Source organism: Ischnura elegans, chromosome 12, assembly GCF_921293095.1.
Source record: "Ischnura elegans chromosome 12, ioIscEleg1.1, whole genome shotgun sequence".
Lineage (NCBI taxonomy): Eukaryota > Metazoa > Arthropoda > Insecta > Odonata > Coenagrionidae > Ischnura > Ischnura elegans.
In genome coordinates, this window is record NC_060257.1 from 5,228,973 (window position 1) to 5,254,423 (window position 25,451).

At 38.8% G+C, this 25,451-nt stretch overlaps 2 protein-coding genes across 3 annotated transcripts in view; one reads left to right on the forward strand and one right to left on the reverse strand.

Annotated features, from left to right (window-relative positions):
* LOC124169167 (chromosome transmission fidelity protein 18 homolog) overlaps positions 1–20,222 on the reverse strand; it is a 46,394-nt gene extending 26,172 nt beyond the window's left edge. The window contains exons 1-8 of the mRNA XM_046547676.1: positions 19,939–20,222; positions 19,662–19,823; positions 17,976–18,102; positions 16,750–16,864; positions 13,491–13,574; positions 12,504–12,644; positions 9,415–9,559; positions 5,839–5,955 (exon numbers count right to left, since the gene is read on the reverse strand). Coding sequence (XP_046403632.1) covers positions 5,839–5,955; positions 9,415–9,559; positions 12,504–12,644; positions 13,491–13,574; positions 16,750–16,864; positions 17,976–18,102; positions 19,662–19,823; positions 19,939–20,035 — 988 coding nt within the window. The 5' untranslated portion in view covers positions 20,036–20,222. The remainder of the gene's footprint in view (positions 1–5,838; positions 5,956–9,414; positions 9,560–12,503; positions 12,645–13,490; positions 13,575–16,749; positions 16,865–17,975; positions 18,103–19,661; positions 19,824–19,938) is intronic.
* Positions 20,223–20,314: 92 nt separating this feature from the next.
* Positions 20,315–21,487, forward strand: LOC124169168 (coiled-coil domain-containing protein 115-like). Of its 2 annotated transcripts, none has more exons than XM_046547677.1 (2): positions 20,315–20,570; positions 20,650–21,487. In XM_046547677.1, coding segments are annotated over exons 1-2 (606 nt in total). In that variant the 5' UTR covers positions 20,315–20,569; the 3' UTR covers positions 21,255–21,487. The 2 variants fall into 2 exon arrangements, with proteins under 2 accessions (XP_046403633.1, XP_046403635.1); XM_046547679.1 differs by having other exon boundaries at positions 20,317–20,570; positions 20,647–21,487.
* Positions 21,488–25,451: the final 3,964 nt, after the last annotated feature.

Here is a 25,451-nt window from a genome sequence, read left to right on the forward strand (position 1 = left end):
TTTGATCTGTCAATTGCAGTTCTTTTTCTATAATTTTGAGAGATTTTTAAGGTCTAATGATGAAATTCACGGCTTTTTCCAGGTTTTTTCACGGTAGACGAAATTCACGGTTTTAAGGTTTTCACGGTTGAGTGGGAACCCTGACATGGACAGTTGTTACATATAAGGATAAAACAATGACTAGAATTAATCAATTCAAGGACACTGGTAAACATGCCCATGAGAGAGTACATACAGTAAAACTTTGATTTAACACAGTTGGAAGGACCGAAATATGCGCACTGTGTAAAAATCAAGAGTTGGTATGGAGGAGTATAGTTTTCAGGATAACACTTGCTCATTATTTTTAGAATGCTTAGTCACACACTTTTGTATAGTTCTGATTTAAGCCAGAACCGGAACCAGAAAAAGTCTCATATGTGAGGTTTTACGGTAAAGGAGCATGAAATCCTTTTCAATCGTGTCAGATATATGTTTCCCGGATTCAATTACTCATTTGGAGGCAAGAAAATGAAGCCTAATAATGGATGAAAGCTTCTCGGGTTTCCAACCGGGTCAGGGTCTGCATGATGTAGGCCGACGTTTCGTTGGGAGACTTTCCCAACATCCTCAGGGCTGATGTCTCCCAATGAAACGTCGGCCTACACCATGCAGACCCTGACCCGGTTGGAAACCCGAGAAGCTTTCATCCACGCTATTCACCGGGAAAAGCTCCAATTCTTCATAAGCCTAATAATCTTATTTACTCACAAGCAACACCACAGATGACATGTTACCTTAAGAGAAACAACATTGATGTTTCCCATGGTTGAACAACATGGTTGAATTGCTAGCATTTCTGGCACAGATTACTTCTGTTACCCAGGAGAAATATCAGAATTGTGATACTAAATGCTCGCAGAGAAGCTAATTTTCCAAAATATTCTCATTAAAAGCAGTTTTCAGGAAATCCGTTTAACCACCTGCAGACAAACAAATATTGGAGATTGAAGAAATGAGATATCTGAGGATAGTCATCCAAATTAACCCCATTAACAGGGAGCAAAATTTCACTAATACATCACAAAGGCTTTACACCCTGTGAGCCTGGGTTCAAGTCCTGGCAGTAGGCGAAACTTATCAGTAGGGACATGCAAAAGGTGGGGTTATTTTATAGCCAAAAGTGGTGTTATTTTTCTACAAAAGCGATGTTATTTTGCCCTGAAATCGGTGTTATTTTAACGGCAAAGTAATTTATGTTGATTGAGGGCAGTGGCCCACCCATTGCCTTAAATTTAGGATATTATTGATCGGGAATAATTAAAGCAATAATGTACATGGAGTATTGACTGAATTAACCTATTTTACATATTTATCCTTCGCGTATACATATATCTAGCTTACATAGAGAGAAATTACTTTTAAATGTCTGTAATTTCAAATGAAATATTCCTATTGTGATCAAGTTGTCATCTTTTACATTTGTTCTCTTATCTGTTAACACAGTGCTATAGCAGGAAAGAAATCTTTCTCAGTCCATGTTTGCAGAAGGGATCCAAATTGCTTAAAGGCACTTAGATGCAAACGATGTCTCAGACATTTGAGCTCCTGGATTGCTTTAATTACATCCACTGAACCGCAGGAATTTTGCTTTTGTAGTAGTTTCTGTAATTCTCCCAACCCCAACATCAACTTCTCTGTCTCCATTGATTCCAGGCCATGAATTTTTTGTTTTTAAGTCAGGGTTCATGTCTGTAGACAGAACTTCTTGGGGATCAAAAACTGAGATCTTTTCAAATACCTATTTTTCTGCTTAGGTCTTCTACCATAAGAGAACTAAGTTTGGTTGACGCTTTTTCAGCCATCTGCATAGGTATTTACTTTACAGCAGCTGCTTTAGGGGTTTTCATGTTTTGCAGGTGTAATAAGTGGTTTTATCTAAAAAAAAGTACTCTTTATGAATTTTCTCGAGGCTCATTTTTAACTTCCTTAACTCTTTCTAAATGGTGGAATACTCTCCTTAACATGAATGCGGGACTGCGCTCCATGAGACTCTTCGGTCCCCTCTGTATGGAGCATTTATGTTGGACATCTGTTAAGAAAGGTCTTGCAGATAATCAAACACTCTCAACACCAGCCTTTTCTGATCCTTCCTAGTGGGCATTTTGCATTACCTTGGACTCTGAGGGTAGTTGGTCTCCCTCCTTTCGTGGTTTACAACCCTACCAGCAGCATTGGTTTGCTGCCAACTCATGCTTTGTTCATGTGGATAGCTATATGGATGATTGTTGCTTGCACGTAAATTGCAGACTTTCAATTGAATTCCTCGATTTATTCTGAGAATTTTAAAATTTTGAATGAAGCTCTACCGTCAGCATTAACGAATTTAATGCCTTAACAATTTCCATGTTGATTTTATACTGAAATCGAGATATAAGTTAATATTTATGGTAGAATTTCATTTAAAAATTTGTAAACGCTGCCAAAAGACAAAGAATTCAATTCTTCGTTTATATTTTTTGAGAAAGAACCATATATTTATTTCGCAAACTAACTGAATGAACAATTGTATGACTGTGGTCCCTTGCCGCAAAGAGGGGTAATAAGAGACGAGGGTCTAGGTTCATGCTTCCGGATTTTGGAAGTTACAGATTTTGCCAGTCCATGGTGTTGGCCTGTGTTGGGTCCCGAAACTAAGACTTTGCGAACCCACGAATGTCATAAAAGTAGGAGAGCAAGGAAACGTATTTTCGGCATTAGGCCTGCGTAGGAAAATCTCAGACGAAAATTTTCGCCTTTCGTCTCCCGGGGCAAGAAACGTCCTGCCGCATATTTTCGTCATTAGTAGCGAAAGGGTTAACTCATTATAGAATGTGAGCATTTGGATAGTTTGAACCCTCCAGTAATTTTATTAATCAACCATCAGATTCCCATGGCATTTTTGCTACTTTGTAGACATCGTGAATTCGGTTTAGACATCCTCCGGACAAACAAGTCGCCTTATTTCCTCGAGGGTGTTTCTTTGTGGAAACCATGAATTTTCTCCAATTCATGGGCGAATTTCATCGTTTTTTCCTTCTGCTCTGCATGAAATTGTTTTTCGATGCGTAAATTTAAGCCGTAATTTTTTCACGGCATTGGCCGCTCACAGACGCGACTAATTTCCGCGGGCCGCCGTTCCCGCCACAGCGCCGTGAAATCCAGAGAGTCGTCTTGTCGGAAAGTGGCCTGAATTTTACGGCGCTGTGCAGGGAACGGCGGCCGGCGATAAGTCGTTTTGGCACAAAGCTGCCACAATGTAGCTCCGTGTGTATTTCACGGAATAGACGGCGCACAGCCACTTTTTGCCGCTTTCAGACTTTTGCATTGCTCCGGCCGTCGTCAACGGCACGGAACTGTGCATTCAAATAACCATTGGTCTCAATGCATGTCTTCAAGCGAGTCGAATCGCGCAGTTGACGGCACAGCGTTGTTGACGGTCGGCAAGGCAAGGCTCCATCCGGCCCGGCGGTGCGCCGTTTATGCCGTGAAATACACATCGTGCTACCTTGAGGCTACTTTCAAACGCGACGACTTTTCGCCGGCCGCCGTTCACGGCACGGTTCCGTGAAATTCAGGCCACTTTCAAACGAGACATCTCACGGCGCTGTGCCGTGAACGGCGGCCCATGGAAATTCGTCGCGTCGGAAAGCGGCCAATGCAGTGAAAAAATTACGGCTTAAATGTACGTCTCGAAAAATAATTTCGTGGGAGGAGCATGAGCAGAAGAAAAAAATGGTGAAAATTGCGTCTGAGTTAGTGAAAATCGCCCATGAATTGGAGAAAATCGCAATTAACACGAAATTCGCGTATTCGCGGGAAAACCCCTGAAATCGCGTATTTCGCTGGAAAATCCCGGAATTCGCGTTGAAATTCGCGTTATCGCATTTGCGACTTTTGCATGTCCCTACTTATCAGAGATGGCCCTATCCCTATTTGAGTGTAATGTGGAGGGCACTTCCAGTGCACCACTCTGTCCAGCAGATGGGACGTTAAGTCCTGGTCCTTTAGGAGCCTATCATTACAACCTGGCTAATGCCGACATAGGGTTCCTATCCCCCCAGCCCTTACTTCATGGCGCTAATGACCCCAGCTGTCGGTTACCTCCTTCCAAATAGCATACCATAGATAATACGGAGCACACAGGACCCGGGATATTCGGAAATTTAGATTTTTCTGGTGTTTAGATCACTTTTTTTAAGTGAGCTATTTAAATAACCGTGCAACTGCTGTCATGCCGCCAGTGAAAATAAAAAAATGATTAATAGTCCGGAACAATTTTCCCTCTTTATAACTTTTACGCATTAAAAAAGCATTTTCCCATGAAATTTTAGCATTAGTAGATTGAGTGTACCGGGAATAGCTTCTCTGTCGGCATTCTTCCGCGAATTCAGCGCCGGGACATTCGACTCACAAGCCGTGTGACTCATCTTCACTGAATATTTTGCTTACCCTTATCGGATAACAACGCCGGACACTTTTGTATTTCGATTTAATGGTGCTAAGCCATTCCTGAGTTTAAAGGGACTGCCTTATCATTCAAATCTTGAATTTGACTTCAATGATTACATGACGATTGACAACACGAGTTATTCTCTGAGGTCATTAACTCCCCTTCCGTTAAAAATAAACGCTTGCTACCTAGCAGAGATATGCTTTCAGCTATTCAAGTTCCAACCATGTTTCATTTAAACCCACTAACAATGAGATACAAATTGAGTCAGTTCTGATAAGCGCGCCGTGCAAGCAACTTTCCCTCGCCTCCATTCGTGCCGCAGATGTGGGGTTAGCCCGCGGAATGAGACAACGCATGCTGCTTTTACCATCGTGTTGAATCACCATCGACTTATGTCTTACTAGAAGTACGACTTTCTTTTTTGGATCACCTTGGAAGCCAAAGTTTTGGCACGGGAGGATTTTTAACGGTTCATTTCGCAGTTATATTTCGCTGGGGCGACGGAAAACATAGCGGTGGCAAAATTCTAGAAAACCTTCTGTTAGGGATAGATATTCCGTAGTTCATAATTCTGGATTAATGACCATCCACTGTCATTACAATAAATATGTTATAAACAGCGTCGATCAATAAGTCAAATAATAAACGAAAGGTGATAATGTTAATATCTCCGGTGATCATCTGTTTTCATCAAAAGTAGTCACGCATTCACGGCGATTGCCGTATGTTTTAGGTTTCGATATCCTTCTACGGCAAATTTGAACTAATAGCGATATTCGTGTTCGTAAAGGAGCTTGAAATTTTACTGAGAGGGCATAGGGGGAAGCAATAATTAGATTCGCGATGTTTTTAGTTTCACGCTCAACAGTGCGTTCTTTTCAACCGTTCCAGTATTCATTTTTGCAACTCATTGAGAGGAATAAATAACCTAACTTCATATTGCTCCAGTCGGGATTTTCGGGAAAACAAGTCGAAAGACAACTGCTTAAAATCAAGATTAGCGGCCTCTTTGGGGCTGGGGTTATGCTGCGAAAAATCGAAAAACTGCGTAAAATCAAGAAAAGATGTAAAATCGAAGTTTCATCATTGCCATTCCCTATGCTTTCCGGCCGGACTTGAGGGTCGCTGCGTAAAAATGAGACTTGATGTAAAATCAAAGTGCATAAAATCAAAGTTTTACAGTAAATAGTTTTCCCCATCATGGGAAAATAGTTTTTTCTTTCATGAATTCCATCCAAAAATAACTATAAAATCTTTTTCCAATCCCTCTTGATCCTGACACTGGAAATGCCATTCCATTTGTTTGCAAATTTTGGGTTTCAAATGAAAGTCGAGCAAGTGAAAATAACTAAGCATTTACTTACCAGCGTGTTCGGCCACCACGTGTGCTAGTGTTGTTTTTCCAAGTCCAGGTGGCCCACACAGCAAAACAAGCTTTTTCACAGGGTAACCAGCTTCATCAACTTCCTCAATGAATTCAGCTATAAGAAAAATGATATTCAAAATAGTAAAATCATAATGCATACTCATTAAAAAACATTATATCTGCCTAAAAAATCAGACATAACAACTTCTACAAAGTGTAGTACCTTTTACATGATTAATAAAAATGAAAATCAAGGAGTGACAAAAGAGCTTTAATGAAAAAACTCTTAGGGAAAAGAATTAGCAATAGATGTTGTATGCAGCCACATGCGTGGGTACTAGGAAATAAACTCCAAAGGAAGACTTTTGTAAAGAAAACAATCATTTGATTTGGCAGAGATTCACACGTGGACCTCTTTGAGTTGAAATGCAGGTTGAAATGAGTTACACCACCACGACATCATCGCCTGAAGAGAATTCCTGAGAAGATACAACAAATCAAGCTGTCTACGTCACCAGTCGACATAATATAACAGGATATGTGGTCCTGCATGATAAGCCAAAGTGACACAAATGAACAACAGACATTTTTAAAGTACATGCACAAGTGTCCTAGCAGGCAGAAAAAAACTTTCATTGATATGAATGCAAGAAATCCTAAAAGTATCTTGCCAAATTACATCTAATGAGCACATTCATGAAATACAAATTGTAGGAGAACGTAAAACCAATTTTTTAATATACCATACCTTTGTGGAATTTTGTATCACACATGACGAAACAATTCAATTGGTATATACCTATCATACAATAAAATCTTTATTCTAACCCAGGTTTTGAATAGGTTGGAACATACTCATAAGGGGAGTTTTAGAATGTTGACTCCACAAACTGATTTTCTCATTTTTTGTTTGGTGTAGAAGGCAATATACAAATAGCAATTTAAATGCCGTTCTGTTCAACTTTTTTCATTGTAATTCATTGTTTTTAAATCCTAAAATCTGCCCAATAATCCCTATTGCCCTCCACCATTGCTACACAATAAAAAATGAGGTGCACAAGGAAAGCTCTGTAAATAAGTCAAATACAAATTAAAAAAACATAAAAATAGGAAAAATACTTAGGGAACTCAAACAACATTGTCAGGGATACGTGGAAAGTTATTCACCAGCTAACTAAATCTTCTGTTGATACCTCAAACTCCAGCATTAACTTCAGCGGTAACGCTGTGGATAATCCACAAAAAATTGCTGATTTCTTCAATTCACAGTTTTGCTATACTCCACCTCCCACAAACATGTCCCCTGTCCGTCCTCAACGCAGGACCTCTCCCAATTCTTTCTTTTTAACTAGTTCAAGGTATACCGGGACTAGCCGCGGCGATAACTTTTACGGGAGTCACCCGCAATTCACGCAGTGCGAAAGATCCACAGAGAAAAAATCATTCGCCTTGACCGGGATCCCGGTCAAGGCGAATGATTTTTTCTCTTTTTAATACCCACCGTTCCCTCTGAAATAGTGAACATTATTAAATCTCTTCGCAACTCTTCTTCAAAAGGTCCAGATGGTATTCCCTTATCTGTCATTAATACCTCCTCACAAGTGATAGCATTGCCCCTAGCTAATATTATAAATCTATCCTTCACTACTGGAGTCTTTCCCTCTGCACTGAAGCAAGCCAAAGTTACACCTATCCCAAAAAAGGGTCCTTCCTCGGAAGCATGTAACTACAGGCCCATCGCTGTTCCGTCAGTATGTTCTTAAGTTTTTGAGAAGTTATTTCATCGGCGACTTAGTTGCTACCTAGACTCCTTCAACCTAATTACTGACTCCCAACATGGATTCCGAGTTAGTAGATCAACTAATACTGCAATGTTCCAGTATCTGAACTTATTACTACAGGCCTTGAACCAAAAACAGCATGTCCTAGGAGTCTCGTATGATCTCAAAAATGCTTTTAATAGTGTTGATCATAACATGATTTTAAAATGCAAGCTAGAAAGTCTGGGCGTGACTGGTGTCTCTCTACACTGGATTACCTCCTACCTTGAAAATAGAACTCAAGCAGTGTGTTATTCACATCACTCCACAGCTGGAATAGTGCAAACCATCTCAAGCTCACTGGAAGTAAAAGCAGGTGTCCCACAAGGATCAATACTTGGCCCACTTTTGTTTCTTATTTTTATTTATGATCTTCCTCAGCAGTTTACCCGGAGTCACACAGTTATGTATGCAGATGATACAACTAATCTGTTGACTGCTAGCAATACTTCAGATCTAACAGAATATACCTACTAAAACTACAACTCAGGAGATGTTGGAATGGTGTCACCTGAACAATATTGCACTAAATCAAGCCAAAACTTGTTACATCTGCTTCCATATTAAGAACCCTCACCAAGCTGAAGATTTACCCTTCAATCGTCTGCTTACCTTTTCAACAACAATAAAATGCCTTGGAATTCACAGATACACTTGACTGGTCATCACATGTTTCTGAACTGAATAAAAAACTTTCTGTGGGTCTTTTTATGATAAGAAAGCTTGCACCTGTAGTGTCCAAAAACACACTCAAAGCTCTGTACTATGCCAAAGTACACTCTCATTTATCCTACGGCATTTTGTTTTGGGGAAATTCCTCTTTGCTGTCAAGAATCTTTTCTCTCCAGAAGAAAGCTGTTAAAGCTATCTATAGAGTCCCCATTCGCACACCAGGCAGACCACTTTTTGTAAGTTCCATCATCTTAACTCTCCCCTCAATCTATATCCTTACCTGTGCCATGTTTGTTCGAAATAATCCTCATCTTTTCCCTGTTAACGCCAACCTACACAATCACAACACACGCTCCAAAAACAACATACACACCCTCCAATACTCCTACAGAGTCTGTTTAAAAGGTCCATACCACTCCATTGCCACTGTGTACAATATGATTCCTATCACCATCCGTTCCATTTCCTCATCAATCCAATTCAAAGCCAAACTGAAAAATATGTTAACTGAAAAGAGCTACTACAATCTAAATGAGTTTTTAACTGGTGTTGTGTATTAACCTATGACCTCAATCCCACTGATAGCTGTGCGTTTGTATAGCTCGTTTGTATCGTATTTCATTATATGTTAGCATTTTATGCTGTATTATCTTGACGAAACTCATGGATATATTATCCCAATAAAGTTAATATATATTATTATTATCATTAAAATCTTTTGAAAAATTCTCAATAGGGGGAGGAAAAATTTCTCTTTTGGACCTCAAAGCAGCAAACTTTTGAAATGGAGTTCAGAACACTAACGACTATGCCAGTAGCCAAGCAATGGCAGGCGGGCAATGACAAAGGATAGGCTGATTTTACGATCAAAAAACAATTAATAGCGATTTAAAGGACGAGTCGGACCAAACAACTATTTAATTACCATTTCTATTTGCCTTTGGCACCAAAAAAAATAAGGCATTGGAAACATGGTGTCAAAGCTTGTAGCCTTCCCTTGTAAGTGAATTTTTTCAGCATGTCTTCTGGAGCAAGAGCAACAAACTGTCTATATAGAAGGACCTGGATGCAAACTGACTTACCTTGATTGTCCTTCTTGAATTTCATGTCTTGATTATCTTTCTTGAACTTCTTTTCCTCTTTATTGACCCTTGGCTTCTTAATTTCCGTTTTAAAAACAGCATGGTCCCATAGTTTGAGCCACTTCAATAGCGTACGATTGGTGCCCTGAGCAGAGTAAAAAGGAATGCTATTAACCACATCCGGGAACGAAGTCGACAACATAAAACAAGTATATTACATGGAGTAAGACACTATTAGAATGAGTTTCACTTGGAATGCTTTCCCAACATCTCCCTTATAATTGCCCCTCAAGGGACCACAATTAGCAATGCTATGCATTGGTTTGGCCCCTTACCAGAGCATAGCTTTGATGACAAGAGGTAATTGTGCCCGTTAGGAAACTTCAGGAATATTCATCAAATTTAGCAGTGCGATATGGTTTTTCTCTCACAATATCTCACAAATGCCCTGCTTTGCAATAACTTAAGATGATGGAATGATAATAACAGGGGTCTAAGATCACTGAAGAGTTAACTCATTTTAAATAAGAATGCTACTTGTCATAGTAGAGGTTTAGGGCCCTGAGGTTTTTTTAATTGATTCTGGGGATGGGAGACTAGAAAGGCATCATTTGAATAAAATTCAATGCAGGTATACTGGCAAGATCTTCTTAACTTTCTCCCAAAGTAACCCGAGAGAGAGAATCAGCAGCAGTGCCAAGCTGCTGAGCTGGCCCCATTAATACTCGAGGCCGCACCATCAGGAGGAGCAAACTAAGAATGTGCTCCAGAACCTGATTCCACTAAAAGACCTTTGTCTCCTCGAACAACACCACCCATCAGTCAGCAAGTTCCACCCACTCCACACACACAACCGGAGATCCAGGAAGGCCATAGCTAAATACATATATAATTTCAAGACAACTTATTTATTTACTAGATTACGAGGGTCATTCAGTAAGTCGTTAGAATCTCCAAGAAATAGCTCTCTTGGTATCAAAAATTAATGTTGACCAGAAAGTAGCACTCCTGACTAGTCAGCTGTTAAAGTTTCATCTGTATCCATCCCAAAGTTTCACTGTTATTGCTAATTGTAGTGAACAATTTTCATTTGCTTATAAAAATGGATAAAACTGAGTTTTGTGCTGTGATCAAACACTTGTTTTTGAAAGGATTAACGCCAAAAGATATCAAAGCTAACTTGAATGTAGCTTATGGAAGATCTTCTCCTACGTTTCAAACTATTTCAATTGGATAAATCAGTTAAAACAAGGCCGTACATCCAAAAAAAATTAACTTTGTTCTGGACGCTCTGTGGAAGTGTCTACCCCCCAAAATGATTGACAAAATCCACGATATGGTTTTAAAAGCTACACAAATCAAAGTGCGACAAGGCTACAGGCATATCGCAATGCACAATTGCATTAATTGTGCACAAAAATTTGGGTTTGAAAAAAAAAAAGTCTGCAACATTGCTGCTGTGTTTTCTCATATTGGAGAATAAACACAATCGTGTGGTCACCTCCAAGCCTGTTTTGGCACTTTTGCTTCGCAGTCCTGCAGATTTTCCGCATATATTCATTACTTATGATGAAATATGGATTCACCACTACACCACTTAGACAAAACAACAGGGTAAAATGGAATTTTGAAGATCAATGGGCTCCAAGGAGGGTGAAGGTGTTGAAATGGGCTGGTCAAGTCCCAGCATCAATATTTTGGAATGCATGCGGACATCCATTCATTGGAAAATGGAAAAAGCATAAAAGGAGAGTATTATGCATCATTATTGGACTGGCTGATGGAAGAAATCAAGATATAGCACCCTCATTTGATACAGAAAAATGTTTTCCTTCAACAAGAGAATGCAAGGTAGCACACAGGCTCAGAGTCAATGGCCAAAAATACAGAATGAAAGTTTCAATCACTACAAAATTCACCAGATTTGGCCTCAGGTGACTTTTTCTAATTTCATAACTTGAAGAAATTGCTTTGAGGACAATGGTTTGTCAAAGGAAGAGGTCATCACCTAAACTAAGGCCTATTTTGATGAGATCCTGAAATTCTACTTCTCAGACGGCTTAACATGCTCAGAAAAATGCTTAAAATAATTATATTTGACTGAAAGAAGACTAAAATGAAAAATATAAAAAATAGACCCTATTTTATTTTGTTTTTGTACCTTTTTTAAGACTTTTTGAACGACCCTCAAACATTTTGAAATAATGGGTTATCTTGCTTAAAAGTGATTACATATTTTGTGATAAGGGGATGTATCGCAATTTTTTACTATGTGCATATCTCCAATTTCTTTAATATGGAAAGTTTTATTATGAGAATGTTGTGTATGCTTAAATAACTCGGGGTATACGTTTAGTAGCACGCAGATGGTTGACATTGTTCAATGAGGACTTAGTTTTTCGTCACCAACTTAACAGGAAGTGACTTAAAGTCTCTCTACAATCTAAGAATATGCTTCGTCAAAGTTGATGGTAGTAATCATTATTTCTACTTCATTGGTGCACTGGAGGCGAACCCAACATAAAAAAGAACATCCCATGATATCCAATATTGAAATTTATACCATTATTAATGAATACCGTATATGTCTGAATATAGTCCCCCTTTTTTCCCAAAAATGCCCAAGGTAAAGTAAAGGGGGGGACAATATTCAAATGCATTTTTTTAACTTTTCCCGAAACTGAAGCCTCAAAATTAAGGGGAGAAGCTACATTCAGAGGGGGACTATATTAGGAGAAATACAGTATGTCAGAGTATGACAGCAAGTCAGGACCTAGCCCATGATTAATTTAACTAATTTGGACAACAATATTTCATTTTTTTCTTAATTTTTTCCTCTTCACTTAGGGGATGGGGGTCCTGGGCCACATTTCTCATCTCTCCCGATACATATGTACCCCTAACTCCTAATTAGAAAAGAAATTCTATGTCATATTCCATTGCTTTATCATTAAGGCACTGAGATTGAGATAACACCACTTTATCACAAAAGCTGCAGACAGTAAAAAGTTCTTGCTCAAAAAAGTGCACGGCTGGATTGATCCTTTTAGTTTTTTTCCGTTGGTATCACACTTGTCAATTGGACTCACCTCGTCGCTCAGCAGATCCATGTACGATCTGGGCCGATACTTCTCCACCCAAAGATCACTACTTCCAACCACGCCATTCCTTTGCTGCGATGCAACAACAGCAGGTTTACGAGCTTGAGATTCAACTTTCTTCTTCTCTAGCTGTGGATTAGACAGAAAGAGAGACATTTCTTCACCAACAGCTAATTCACAGACAAAAATGTTTACCACTCTCATTCAGTTCTAGTATAACTGAAGGGCAAACGAGTGCGAAATAACATTTCCCTTGTTTGGACTATTAGAAAGTCTGTTCACATTGTAAACTTTCAAAGATTTTTTGAATATATCATACACAATTAGAAAAGATCAATGTATGTAAGCTACACTATATTTGGCCAGCATTCAAACTTTTTCATAATGTGACACTACTCAAGCAGTAACGATTTTCAAACTATAGCAGACTACCGATTATCCGGCTGCGGTTAATCCGTGTTGTGGATTATCCTAGCATGAGTTTACACTCCTTAGATGTTTTCCACGGTCTTTATAAAAAAATTAAATCGGACACAAGAGCACCAGGATATGTATCTGCATTCTAATTCAAGGCTACACCGGGCTTAATGCTTCCAATAGAATCCCCTTCGTAAAATGGAATTAAGTTTGTTTACTTGCAGACTAGGACCATACATTTGATAAACGGGACATCCATACATTTGATAAACAATAATAATGTGCTATTTAAATGATCCTAAAATTGAGTTAATCAAGATTACAATACAATATTATTCTTTTAATTTTGAATAATAACTACACAACGTAATATTGAAGCAGTAGGAGAAGACAGGAGCTTGTGAATTGTAAGCATCACTGGGTATGAATATACATACCTATGTATTCCTCCTTGTAAAATCTGACATATACGTACGTCACAATACCTTGAGCAATAAAAATTTTGTCCACACCACCTCAGTCCAAAAAACAAACAAGGGAATTCAAAACTGTACTCACATACTCCTCTGCTCCACTCAACAGAGCTTGGAAAGGTTCAGACAAGAGAGTCAAGTATTTTCCAGATGTAGAAACTGAAGCAACCTGAAAAAGACAATGGTGGATGTAAATTCCATCCCATACAAGTTCTTCTGACAAATAACAACACTATTGTTGACAAAGATTAATATTTAGCAATTATGTACATACAAGAAGAGGAATTTTCCAAAAAAGGGTTATTCAAAGGCCAATTAAGGTAGGAAATATAAAAACTAAGAAAAAATGGCTTCCAGATTATTCCTTTCATTAGTAGTGGTCAATTTAAGTCTTTAATTGAGATTGCTATAAGAGGAATAAGATGGACAAGAAAACTTTTTATTCACAAAATCATTTATTTTATTATGAGGAGATACCAAATATATATAAAAAATTTGAAATCAGGATAAAAAGACAAACTCCCCAAGTGCTTCAACCCAAAGGATTACATGACAGGCACAGCTCACTCTGGCCTAGCAATGTACATTAAAACCCTCACGCAACAAATTCAACAGGACCGGGAAACAGAAGGCTTTGGCCATAGCCCACGAGGTGCTTCAATAGCTCCAGAGTGATAGCAGCAAGGTTAGAGGTGGTCCATACAGTCATTTTTAAAAGGGATGAGTTATTCTGATAACAGTCACAAATATGCTCATAACAAGTACCGTATAAGCGTGTGTAAGAGGCGCACCCCTATTTTGAGCATCGAAGCTATGAAGAAAAAATTTTGCGGCATTTTTTTAATACTATCGCGCGGTGTTGCAGACGTATATTCGATAACTGTCGAAATTCCAGTACGCCTAATATTAATTGAATGAGGAAATTTTGATAACTGCGGCGGTAATAGCGGCATAAGAGGGAGTAGAAAGAGTTCCGATCCTCTCTTCGCATATGCCGTTGCTCTACGATGCTTGTCCTATTCACGAACAATTTTGTTTAAATGCTCTCGCAGGAGTATTGCAATAGAATTGCAGCCGTGGAAAATTTTAAGGCAATACACGACAGGCGCATAGCATGAACCTTCCCAAGAGCTTGGACAACAATCGGGGCAATCTCAGCGCCGTTGGATAATAACCACGTCGTAGATTTAATGGAGCCACATTCGGCCCTCCATCAGCCAATGCCTCTGCCGTTTTTTTCCTTTCCGAGACCCCACAGGAAAATAGGAAAACAGATATTGACTATTAACCTGGTATGTCCTTCAAAACTACGCATTTCTCTACGTTTGATAAGCGATTACTATATGCAGTATAAATGCCGCGGGATGCCCACTTGTGGCAGTAAATTTAGCGTGCCCTCCGGAGCAAAAAAACCTGCGCGATCTTCTATGTTCACCTCTGGGGTACCGACGTGACGGCGCGATGCTTACAAGAAAAGGAAACAGGAGCATTTTTTAAAATACGTCGCTAAGGGAGAAACTCCCCTGCCTGCCGCTTGTTTTTGACCCAGGGTTTCAGATGACTGACTCACGCTGAAAACCAAGGCCACTCAGTTCCCCTTGGATTTGGGACAGGTGAAGGGGAGGGGGGAAGATAAAAAGTTTGTGCAAGAGGCGCACCCCCATTTTCGGCTGCAATTTCTGGGAAGAAAGGTGCGCCTCTTACACGCGCTTATACGGTAATGACCCTAGAGGCAATAACTCACTCACTCACAAATGGATACAAATTCCAGGCAATTACCAAAAGAGTTGGGGAGTTAAATTTTGCATAGAGGTGGGGAAACAAAAAGCATAATTCCAAAAACAGCTTTCCACAACCTTTCCCCCAAAAATTTTAAGATTGCAAAACGTCTTATCACCCAGCACACCTCAGATTGCAACCTACAATGCCTTATGTACTAACATGCTCTTAAGGCTGTTTTAAATAGGGCATGTCATTGCACATGATAGCATTGAAAACGTTTTTGAAATTGTGAGAATGCGAGCTCGGAATTAGAGTAGGGGCTATTTCGCCATCTCACATCCACGCATTCTAGCTATGTGTTCTCCACTTTGCACGACGCAATTCTGACTGCACCTTCATACATACATCAGATTGCACAATGACTTCCCTCGGGTAAAACGGCCTACTTCATACATACTTCGTTAATTAATCAGAAAGGAGGAGGATCGCTGCCACCGTTGCTGCACTTTTCATTACCATAAACCCCTGCAATCCAGCGAAACAAGTCTTCAAACTAGAACTCAGATGGGCTGCTACAAACATTCCAACATTCGAAGAATGGAAATATTTTCCAATCATTACCAAATCCGCTACTGATTTTTAATTTTGCAAAATTACTACCAACCTGATGTGCTTCTTTGGAAAATTGAATATCCTGATTCTCCCCCTCCTTTCATCAAAAATATTCAAAATGTGTTCTTTCAGGTATTTATGGCCATACCTCTGGTCGTTGACCACTGACTCTGAGAGTACACATCCAGTGGGGCATTCCTTTGCATTAGGGAGTGCTATCAGCATATATAGCTCTCTCTTCACCAGTCTTTCCGGTGATGGATTGCTCACATAAAGCTTACACTATCAACTTTACATTATCAGTGGACACAGCTTTAAAATAAATTAGGCTGGGAGTCACTGGAGACTCAAAGAGGCAACATGCTTAACTTAACATGCTTAACTTAACATGCTTAACTTAACATTGCTTCTGTAATTTTGATAAATTTCAGAGTGGCGTGGGGAACATCAGTAAAGATCTCAATTTATTTGTAGGTCCAACAATAATAAATTAAAGAGATACTTACAGGATTTTGTCATCCCCTGCACAAAAAATAACTTCAATAAATATTAGGGTGAACTCAAGCACTCAAAACACAACAGGCACAAATTTGTTTTTTTCTCAAAGGCAAATGTCTGGTGACCTAACATATCCTGCCACACACCCATTGAGGTGGCTTGCAGGGTTAAACGTAGATTCAAATGATTGATATTTTTAAATCAACAGATTTCCAAATTTAACTCACACGATCAATCACATTTTTGACATTCCTTTTGATCCATTTTACTTAATCATAAACCTGATTATACATCAAGCAGTCACAATTTACTTAGAGTACCACAGCTTAATATGTACGTATAACCAATATAGCTGTCTAGTTCTCCAGTAGATTCAGAGTGAAATGCACCAAAAATTCAGTTTTTAAGAGAGGAATGGAGCTAACGGAATGAACTATGCCCAATAGATGGCTTCACAGTAAAACTGCAAAGGCATTGCTGGCAGGAGATGATATGCTATGAAGTTTTTTTACCTGCTGCTTGAAAATATCTTCTGAGAGAAGTCGAACGTACACTCTTTTGCCATCATCATTCGTAGTGGGAACAAATGGCCAAGGCGGAACATTTCTGGTAATACAGCCTTCACTCCTGCAAAGAAATTACGCTCAGTGAATTTCAATGAACAGAAGAAGAGAAGCATAAGCATTAACAAAAACACACTGATATGGTACAATGGGGAAGATTGAGTGTTACATGAGCACTCCTAGGGGAGGGGCAGGGAGCTTAGAAGGTGGCTTACTTTTGCTGATGCATGGTGTCATACCATTGCCCACAAAAGGTAAGAAGGACTTAGAAGGAGTAGTGGTCAAGGAGAGCATAGGGAAGGCTTTTATAAGGAATTGTGTACGAATTTTTTCAACACCTAAAAGAATGCCAAGATAGTATATAATATATCAGACAGTAGTGATATTTTATGATGGCATAATAAAATAGTATTTTCTAATATATGCTGTTAAAGTACTTTGGGGGAACAATTTAATAGTAATTATAAGACAATACTAAGGAATCACTCCATAAAATTATAAAATATTTTATGCACTTTACACTAACAATATATGAAAATTAGAAATTTAAATCTTTATGCACGCAACAAAAACAAGGAACCATAGGCGTAAGTATATCCCCAATGAAAAAATTGTATAAACCTGTTTCAAAATTTTATACAATTTATACAATTGCCATGGTAATTGTATAAATTGTATAAAATTTTGAAACAGGTTTATACAATTTTTTCATAGGGGTATAGCATGCAGCCAGGCTTGCGCTGGACCCCTTGTTAGGGTGGTGGATGGCCAGAGGGCGCCAGCACTATAAAGGGGGAGGACTGCTGGAGTGATCCAGAATGAATTATATTTATTAAAATTATTGTTTTGTTTACTCAAGATGGTGTTAATTATGATGTCTAATGAAACATCATTGAAATGAAGTTAACTGCTGAATGTCAGAATTCTGACTGTAAAATTTGCTAGTTTCCAAGCAGGAGGGCACCAAAGATCACCAGGCTGGGGGGATATGTTCCGGCGGCCCAGCACGAGCCTGCATTCAGCTCCCAGCCCAAATGGAAACCAAAGAAAAATTCACCCATTTCATTCACCAGGAAAGCCTTATAACCCACATGAAATCAGTAAAATTCGAATACCGTGGCCAGCACCTGAAATAAATTATTGAAATTTGGAGTCAAACAATCGAAATTACTTACTGCTTCTGGGCCTCAAGTGATTGACCATTCTCAATTCCCATATTCATCTTTCTCCGGGAAATTATTTTCTCCATAAGCATCTCATCATTTTCTTCATTACTGATTGATGAAACACAGCTTTTCTTGGCTGCATATTGAAATAACAATAAAACATTTGGGTAAAAATAAATAATAAATAAAAAAACAAAGAAATGAGCCTCTGCTCAATATATTATATTTTTATCGAGTGTTATTCAAATAAATATACAAATTTTATCCCAGCTGGTGTTTTGACATATTTGTTTTCTTCTTCAATGCTATTTTTACCAGCCTTTATATCAACTCACCAACCTGTCTGTTTGTTTGTCTGGTACAAATCTTGTAACTGAAATTTGACTCACTTCCTGTGAAGCAAAAACGCTGAAATTTTGCACACTTCTTCATTTCCGATGACAATACATGAAAATATAACTTTTTCTCTCCAACCCCCCTTTAACCACCCCCCAGTCAACCTATAGCCCCCCAAAACATGTTTGTACGGGGTGGCATTTTTAACATAGGGGGGTGGCATTTTTAACATAGGGGTAGGCATTTAAAAGCATAGGGGTGGCATTTTGAAACATAGGGGGCTTACCATTCACTGAAAATTTAATAAATATAGTGACTTTTTTAATACGTCACTTTTGGTTTTTCGGAGTCACTGAGTTTTTTTGCTTTGTGTCATATATAAACGTTGCTCATCCCCTGTAATCTAAATATAAAGGCTGGTTTTTAGAAAAAAAATTTTTATAACAGCTTATTTCATAAAAATCAATTATATGAGCCACATTATCAGGCCAAATTGAGAATTAAATTTTTTAGAATGTATTGTCAAAACGTTAACGATGTATGGAACATTATAAGAGTTCTAGTGATCGCCACCAGGCCGAGTCGGCCATCGAAACGTCGGCAGTTACGCAGCTCCTGACCTGGTGGCGATCCCGAGAACTCTTCACTAAGTCTATTCACTGGGAAAGCACGAAATCTTTCTACAGAAAATTATTACTGCTTTATTAGCTTCACGTTTAAAAATAAAGAATTTGACCCCAGAAATATACGAATGTTGTGACAACAGGCACAATGAATGTTCAACACCAAATTGCCACAATATGGGTCACCATCTAAAACCACATTGATGATCAGTGTGCATAAAGGGAGACAAAAGCCATACCACTGTTCAGAACACTTCCGTCACAATCTCCACTTTGAACAGAGATATCAAAGAAAAAAGGGATTTATATGTAAATGAATGACAGGGGCTGTAGGCGTTTCTATGTGAGGTAAATGACACTACCACCGAGACAAAAAACCATTTAGAGGGTAGTTCAAACATAAAGACATTAGCTGATTACTGATACTAAGTAATTTAAACTTAATGTAACTCATTTCCCAAGAAAAAGAACAAGTTGAAATTTAACTCATTGAAAATTTGAAAGCAAATAATAAAATATAAGCCGTTGTTTCATGAAACGGAAAACGAATGTCAACACTCTAAAAATACAAGTAGAAAGGCAGCTAAAAGATAAATGGCGTTGGCAAAAAAACAGTAATACTTAATAGGGAGCACATATTTAATTCGTACCCAAAATACGTTTTAAGTTATGACTCCAATCGATGCATTGATATAAAGGCTGTCATCAAAATATTCTACTTAAAGTTATTTTATACCTGGAACTGCTATACTTTCTTCGTCCGAAGATACATCCTTTACGTCGCCGAACAATTCGTCTAACTTCCTCTTCCCTTCCGCTTCATTGGGTTCCAAAGGTGTGGCAAGGTCCTCGGTCTTAACAGGTTTACGATTGCCGTCCGATGGAAATGCATAGTCACCTGAGAAGCGTATGATTCAAAGTCACAGACAGCTCATGGTTCGAAGTCACAGACAGTTCACGCACCACGACTTGTACAAAAAGGGCAACCCAAATGAAATAAATCAATGCCTCACCATTTCTGAATTCATCCTCTTCTTCTAAATCCCTGAGATATTCGAGCTCATCAGCATGCATACATTCGAATTCTTCGTCTGGGTCAGGAAAATCCATCGCGCTCGATGCTTGTTAAAACTCACAAATGTACCAATGAACCCGCAATGAAAAATGATAATGAACAGAAATTCATAAGTAAATATTGCCTTTCATCGTCGTAGAGATTTAAACATTATTACACGCATATATATAAACCGTAAACTCGAAGAATTGCAGTAAGCATTTGATCAAAGGGAATGAGCGCGAAAACACAACAAATGCCGACTATTTTGCGTAACAACTTCGACAAGATTTTGATGATTTTGATTGTCATTTTAAAATATATGTAAACATGACGTCTGCAAAACAATCTATCTCATATGAGCATGTTTTCAATGATTGACATCCAAGTAGAAGATTTATAAAGCATTCGATATACTGAAGAGTTCCGTGGGCTTGAATTGTCTTTGACGGAAGGAATAGGCGACTTTTTGAATTTCCAAGAATAAGTGTTCCTACGAACTGTGCTGTTTCGCGCCTAAGACCTCGTACATCCAAGTCTTAGTGGCTGATCTCCATTGATAGCTGTGAAAAGATTTTTGTTGGCGAAGAAGTATGCCTTTCTGCTAGTATTTTAAATATCATACTACACTAATAAGTTGTTAACAATCGTCCTCTTATCCCACCAGTAGTGATGGCAGGCTGCGAAGATATGGATGCCTTATCTCTTACTCTTCTAAAATCAATGGAGGAATTAGTCAAAACAAAAGTTGAAATGGAGAAAAATATGAGCGAAGGCTTTATACTCTTGGCGAAAGCGAGGATGCTAATGGGCAAGGAACGTATTTCAATGATGCAGGTTCCATCTGATGATGAACAAATGGTTGCGCGCTACTGCATATGTCGTGAGGAAAGCAGCGAAGAGATACTGCCTTTAGCGAAAAGAATGGAAGCTTCTCTTAAGCTCAACTCCAACAACACCGATGCCAAAGAGAAGTCCGATAATGCCATGCAACTGAGGCGTAGGAAAGGTGAACCGCATTATGAGGTGGGCGAGGAGAAAGAAGGTACGAGGTCCATCCTTAGTCAAGAACCAACGAGACTTGCTGTTGTAAAGAAGTCGGACCTGAAGCCTTTAAAATGGTTTGGTGTTCTTGTACCAAATGAACTTAAAATAGCCCAGAAAGCTTTTGAAAAGTCAGTTTCTCTTTCGGTTGAATGTGCTAACATTCAAAACAAAATTGCTGTTATAAAAGAAGCCCTGGCAGCAATGAAAGCCTCAGAGAAGATCGTCTAATGATGGATTAAGTCTAATGTTTTAGTTATTTTTTTTATCTGAAAGTGCGGCATCGCATCAATTATAAAAATTCAACACATGGTCTATGGGATCACTGGTACTCCATTGGATTTAAATGGCAGGTACTGCGTTTGTTAAAAGGCAGCCAGTGTGCCTCAATTGTACACAAGGTTTTCAATTTAATTTTGTAATATGTAGTATTTGTTATGCACAATAAATGCAATTTCACAGCACCATTTTGTGCATTCTTTTCCATGAGCTGCTGGTCTTTGGATTCACAGCATTAGATAAATTAACTTGTCTTTTCTTTTAAGCACTATGCAGATGATTATGCTCAGAATTTATGCATTTCACATTTATGAGTAGCTTTCCTTAATATAAAGGCATCATGTAATTAAGCGTTGAAACTGCAAAAGTTCTCAGCAAAGTAGCGCAGACAGCATGGTGAACAATGGCAAATGATGCCATGGTGCAACTACCTTTCAACTGTCTAGCCATTATTGAGATATGAAGACATTTTTCAGCCGGGAAGAGGTGAATTTCTGAGTTAATTAACTTCTAAGTCCATTATCACTCTTTTAGAGCTGCCCCATGAGCTAGCAGAATATTGCAGCTTGTGGGGAAAAGGGTCATTGAAGATGCACATGGTACCCTAACCCAGGGACCCCTCTTCCCACCCCCCTTTCCTCTTCCGAGACCCTGAAAAAAGACTCTTTCTCCCAGAGCCTTCAATATTCCCCCTTCCTGACACCCAAAACCCCTGCCCCCTCTCCTTTGGCATCTGTACATACAAAGAAAGAACTTGGCTGCGTATGATGCACTTCAAAATGCTTTTGGAACAAATAAACACATCTGGGGGAAAAAATTAAGTGGAAATATGTATTGCAATGTCCTATTTAACTAATAGTAATAAGTTCCACCACATTGCTACACATATCATACAAGATACCCTGCGTGAGTGTTTTGTATAGGGCACAGTCATATCGGACATTGTGTTGTAGTCTCCTTGGCATCTTTCGAGCAAGCTATTGCTCATGCCGGGGTTCTCTCCACGCTTGTTATTCTCTTGGCACAAATGTTCGAAGCTGCTGGTCGTCTCCCTCAAATACCATACCGTCCAAGTTCCAATGATTTTTCCTAACTCTATGAGACCATCATCTAAGAAGAAGCAGACTGATATCAAAGAAAAGAATGATGCAATTACTTTTATTATAGATTTAAAATAAAGTAATAGGTAGGCAGAGAGGAAAATTGATATAAAGCCACATAAATCCTACCCCATGCTCATGAACTGATGATGAAAACAAGGGATATGATGGGCAATTTCTTATGCCATTTCATAGGCAAGGCATTCACCCTAAGGCTATGGTTTCAGCAATAAGAAACTAGGACTCAATGCTGATAAGGGGCATGTCTGATATATAGGTCTCAACATTCAAACAAACTTTTTAGACAAGCAATTCATTCGATGCTGTCCATGAATCATTCCTCACAAGGAATTATATAAATATTAGTTTAAACAAAAAAATATTTAAAATTTACATGAAAAATTAATTCTCTTTAGAATGCCACCATCCCATTTTTGTCACAGTCCACCAGCTACGTTCGTTGACTCCTGACAGGGGATAGTCACACAATTCCAAGGATAGTTCAAAAGGAAAAAATGAGAAAAAAGCCAACTCTTTGGAAACTGGTGGAAATAAAAATTTTCCTTGTAGAAAAGAAACAAAGAAGTGATGACTAATAAGGGCAAGGCCTGATACATGGTGTCCCCCACTCAGGAATCAACGACAATAGCGAGGGCACCAGTGGCGGCTCGTGAGTCAAATGCTGGGGGGGGGGGGGGGGGGTCATAATTTTTTAATATTTCATGTATTTTATTAAGTTTTTACCGCAATCTAGGACTTAAATTTTGTGATAACATATGTTCCGTTTTTTTTTAAACAAAAATACCTAAGCTAAGTAATTTCCTTCCAACCATAAAATATGGAATTCTACAAAGTAAAGGCCTCAACAATTCAGTGCAAAAATACCTAGTTTTCCTAATAAAGCTTGATTAATAAATACTTAATGCAGTAGACTCTCAGTCATACGGATCGGCTCAGTCCGGACTCTAGATTATACCTATCAATGATCTTGAAGAATAAAAATATATTTGCTGCGATATTTTGCAAATACAAACGAAAATACGTAACTTTAGGTTTTAGCGTCTACATACTTCGTGCGGATATGTCCGCAATACACTTCTGTTGTTCGTTTTGCAATCATAATGCGTTATTTGTCAATTCTATACAATATTTGCAACAATTTAGGTAGCAATGACACTTGTAACACCTGAGGAGGGAGGGGAGTGTCACTGACTTCCACTAGGCAACAAACACTACTAGAATGTACGCGCTTTGCTATGGCAGATGTAAACTTTGATTGTGGTGTTTGTGTTGCTTCTTGAATACAATATGATTTAAAATCAATAATTAAACATATCTCACACATTTTTAACAAAATTTGAAATACTCACATTCCTTTATTTATACTGCAGAAGTACATCCTTCTTTCCTTTTGTCCAGCAAAGTGATCAATTACACGTTCGTTGAAATCAGCGCCGGACAACAATTTCTTTCCGATTGAACACATGGCAAGGTTACTAGTCTATAATAAACAAGGGACTTAATAAACAAGGGATGGCACAAAATAGGCCGACGAAAAATACGACCAAAAAGAACAAGGTGCCTGGACACAGAATTGGGGACAATTTTTCCCTAAAACAAAAACGAGCACTGTTGATTAATTAAAATTGTCTTCTTGAATGTACACACAGCACTAAGAAACTTCTTAATCTGCAATTACGCACAGTTAACTCCTCGAAAATGATGTCTGAACTCATTTCACTCCGTTCTTTCTGAGAGTCTTGCCATTACTATAAGGACGACTCAAGGGAGATAGAAGTCGTGGTCCACTAATGCTGATTCAGCTGAGGGACGAATTTAAGGTCAGCAAAGGCACTCAAGCAAACAAAAGACTTCACGGACCTTCTCCTTGAGTCTAAGATTCATATGTGGTAAACACACAAAACGCCAACGGGTCGCACTTGGAATAACCATGTCTTCAAAACCATTGCCATGATATAATAGAAAATAAATTCTAGATCGTAAAAGAAGACGACCCTGAGCTCCTGACCTGAATCAGACCCAAGTGGACATTTTCCGTCAGACAGGTACCGCTCTGCCGCTGAGGAATTAGGTGAACATTAACTAATAGAACAAGGACGGCTAGAAAAATGATGAACCTACGCACAAAAGGTGCATTGTACGCGGCACTTCTTGACATTCATTGAATGACTCTATTTAAAGTCACGTTTTACGGGTTAAATTATGTTCAATCCTTCACCCTATCACGCACGCACCTATTTTTTAAATTATAAATCAGTGGGGAATGTTAACTGATTTTTCCCAATACTGCAGGTCTTTTGATAAATTTATCTGAAAAATAGGTTCCGCATTTCTAATCATCGGGAAGATATGAATATGTACATTGTTAAGGCCTAAATATTATAATATTAGTTTCCCTAAGGTTCTTGAAATTCGTAATCATAACAGAACTGTGGCAAATACTCGAGAATAGTTTTCCTACGTCAATACGGCCATTAACTGGTTGGATTTTATGTGTTCCGGAATTCAAACACCCAAAAACGCAAGCATAATGAGATAATTTATTTTCTGTAGCAATACCTACCAGTGATTAAAAATTAAAATCGTATAACTACACCCAGTACAGTGACCATTCTGATTCCGTAGGTCGCATTTCTGTGGCAGCACCAAGTAGACGCCAGATTATACGCCCGCCGGGCGGCGCAGCGATGTCAACTCACTCGTCGCTCTGCGCATTCTCGGACGACATCCCAAGACTTCCATAAGGCACAACGTTAGACGTGTCATAGCACCAGCGGCCCCCACCACTACCACTCTCCATATAACTGCATGGGGATGGATTGGGACGTTCTGGCCAGCGCCCCACGGCTACAAATACGAACTTCTCGCACTATCTCTTTTCGTGTTTTTCCTACACTTTCGATGTATGCGACTGAAAAAACACTCTTATTAATTAATGTATAATTATAAATTAATGGATATTTATTTTTTTACTTTTTCAAATATTTGGGAGGGGCGGCGTCTGAGAGTCCTTATGGGCAAGCCGCCA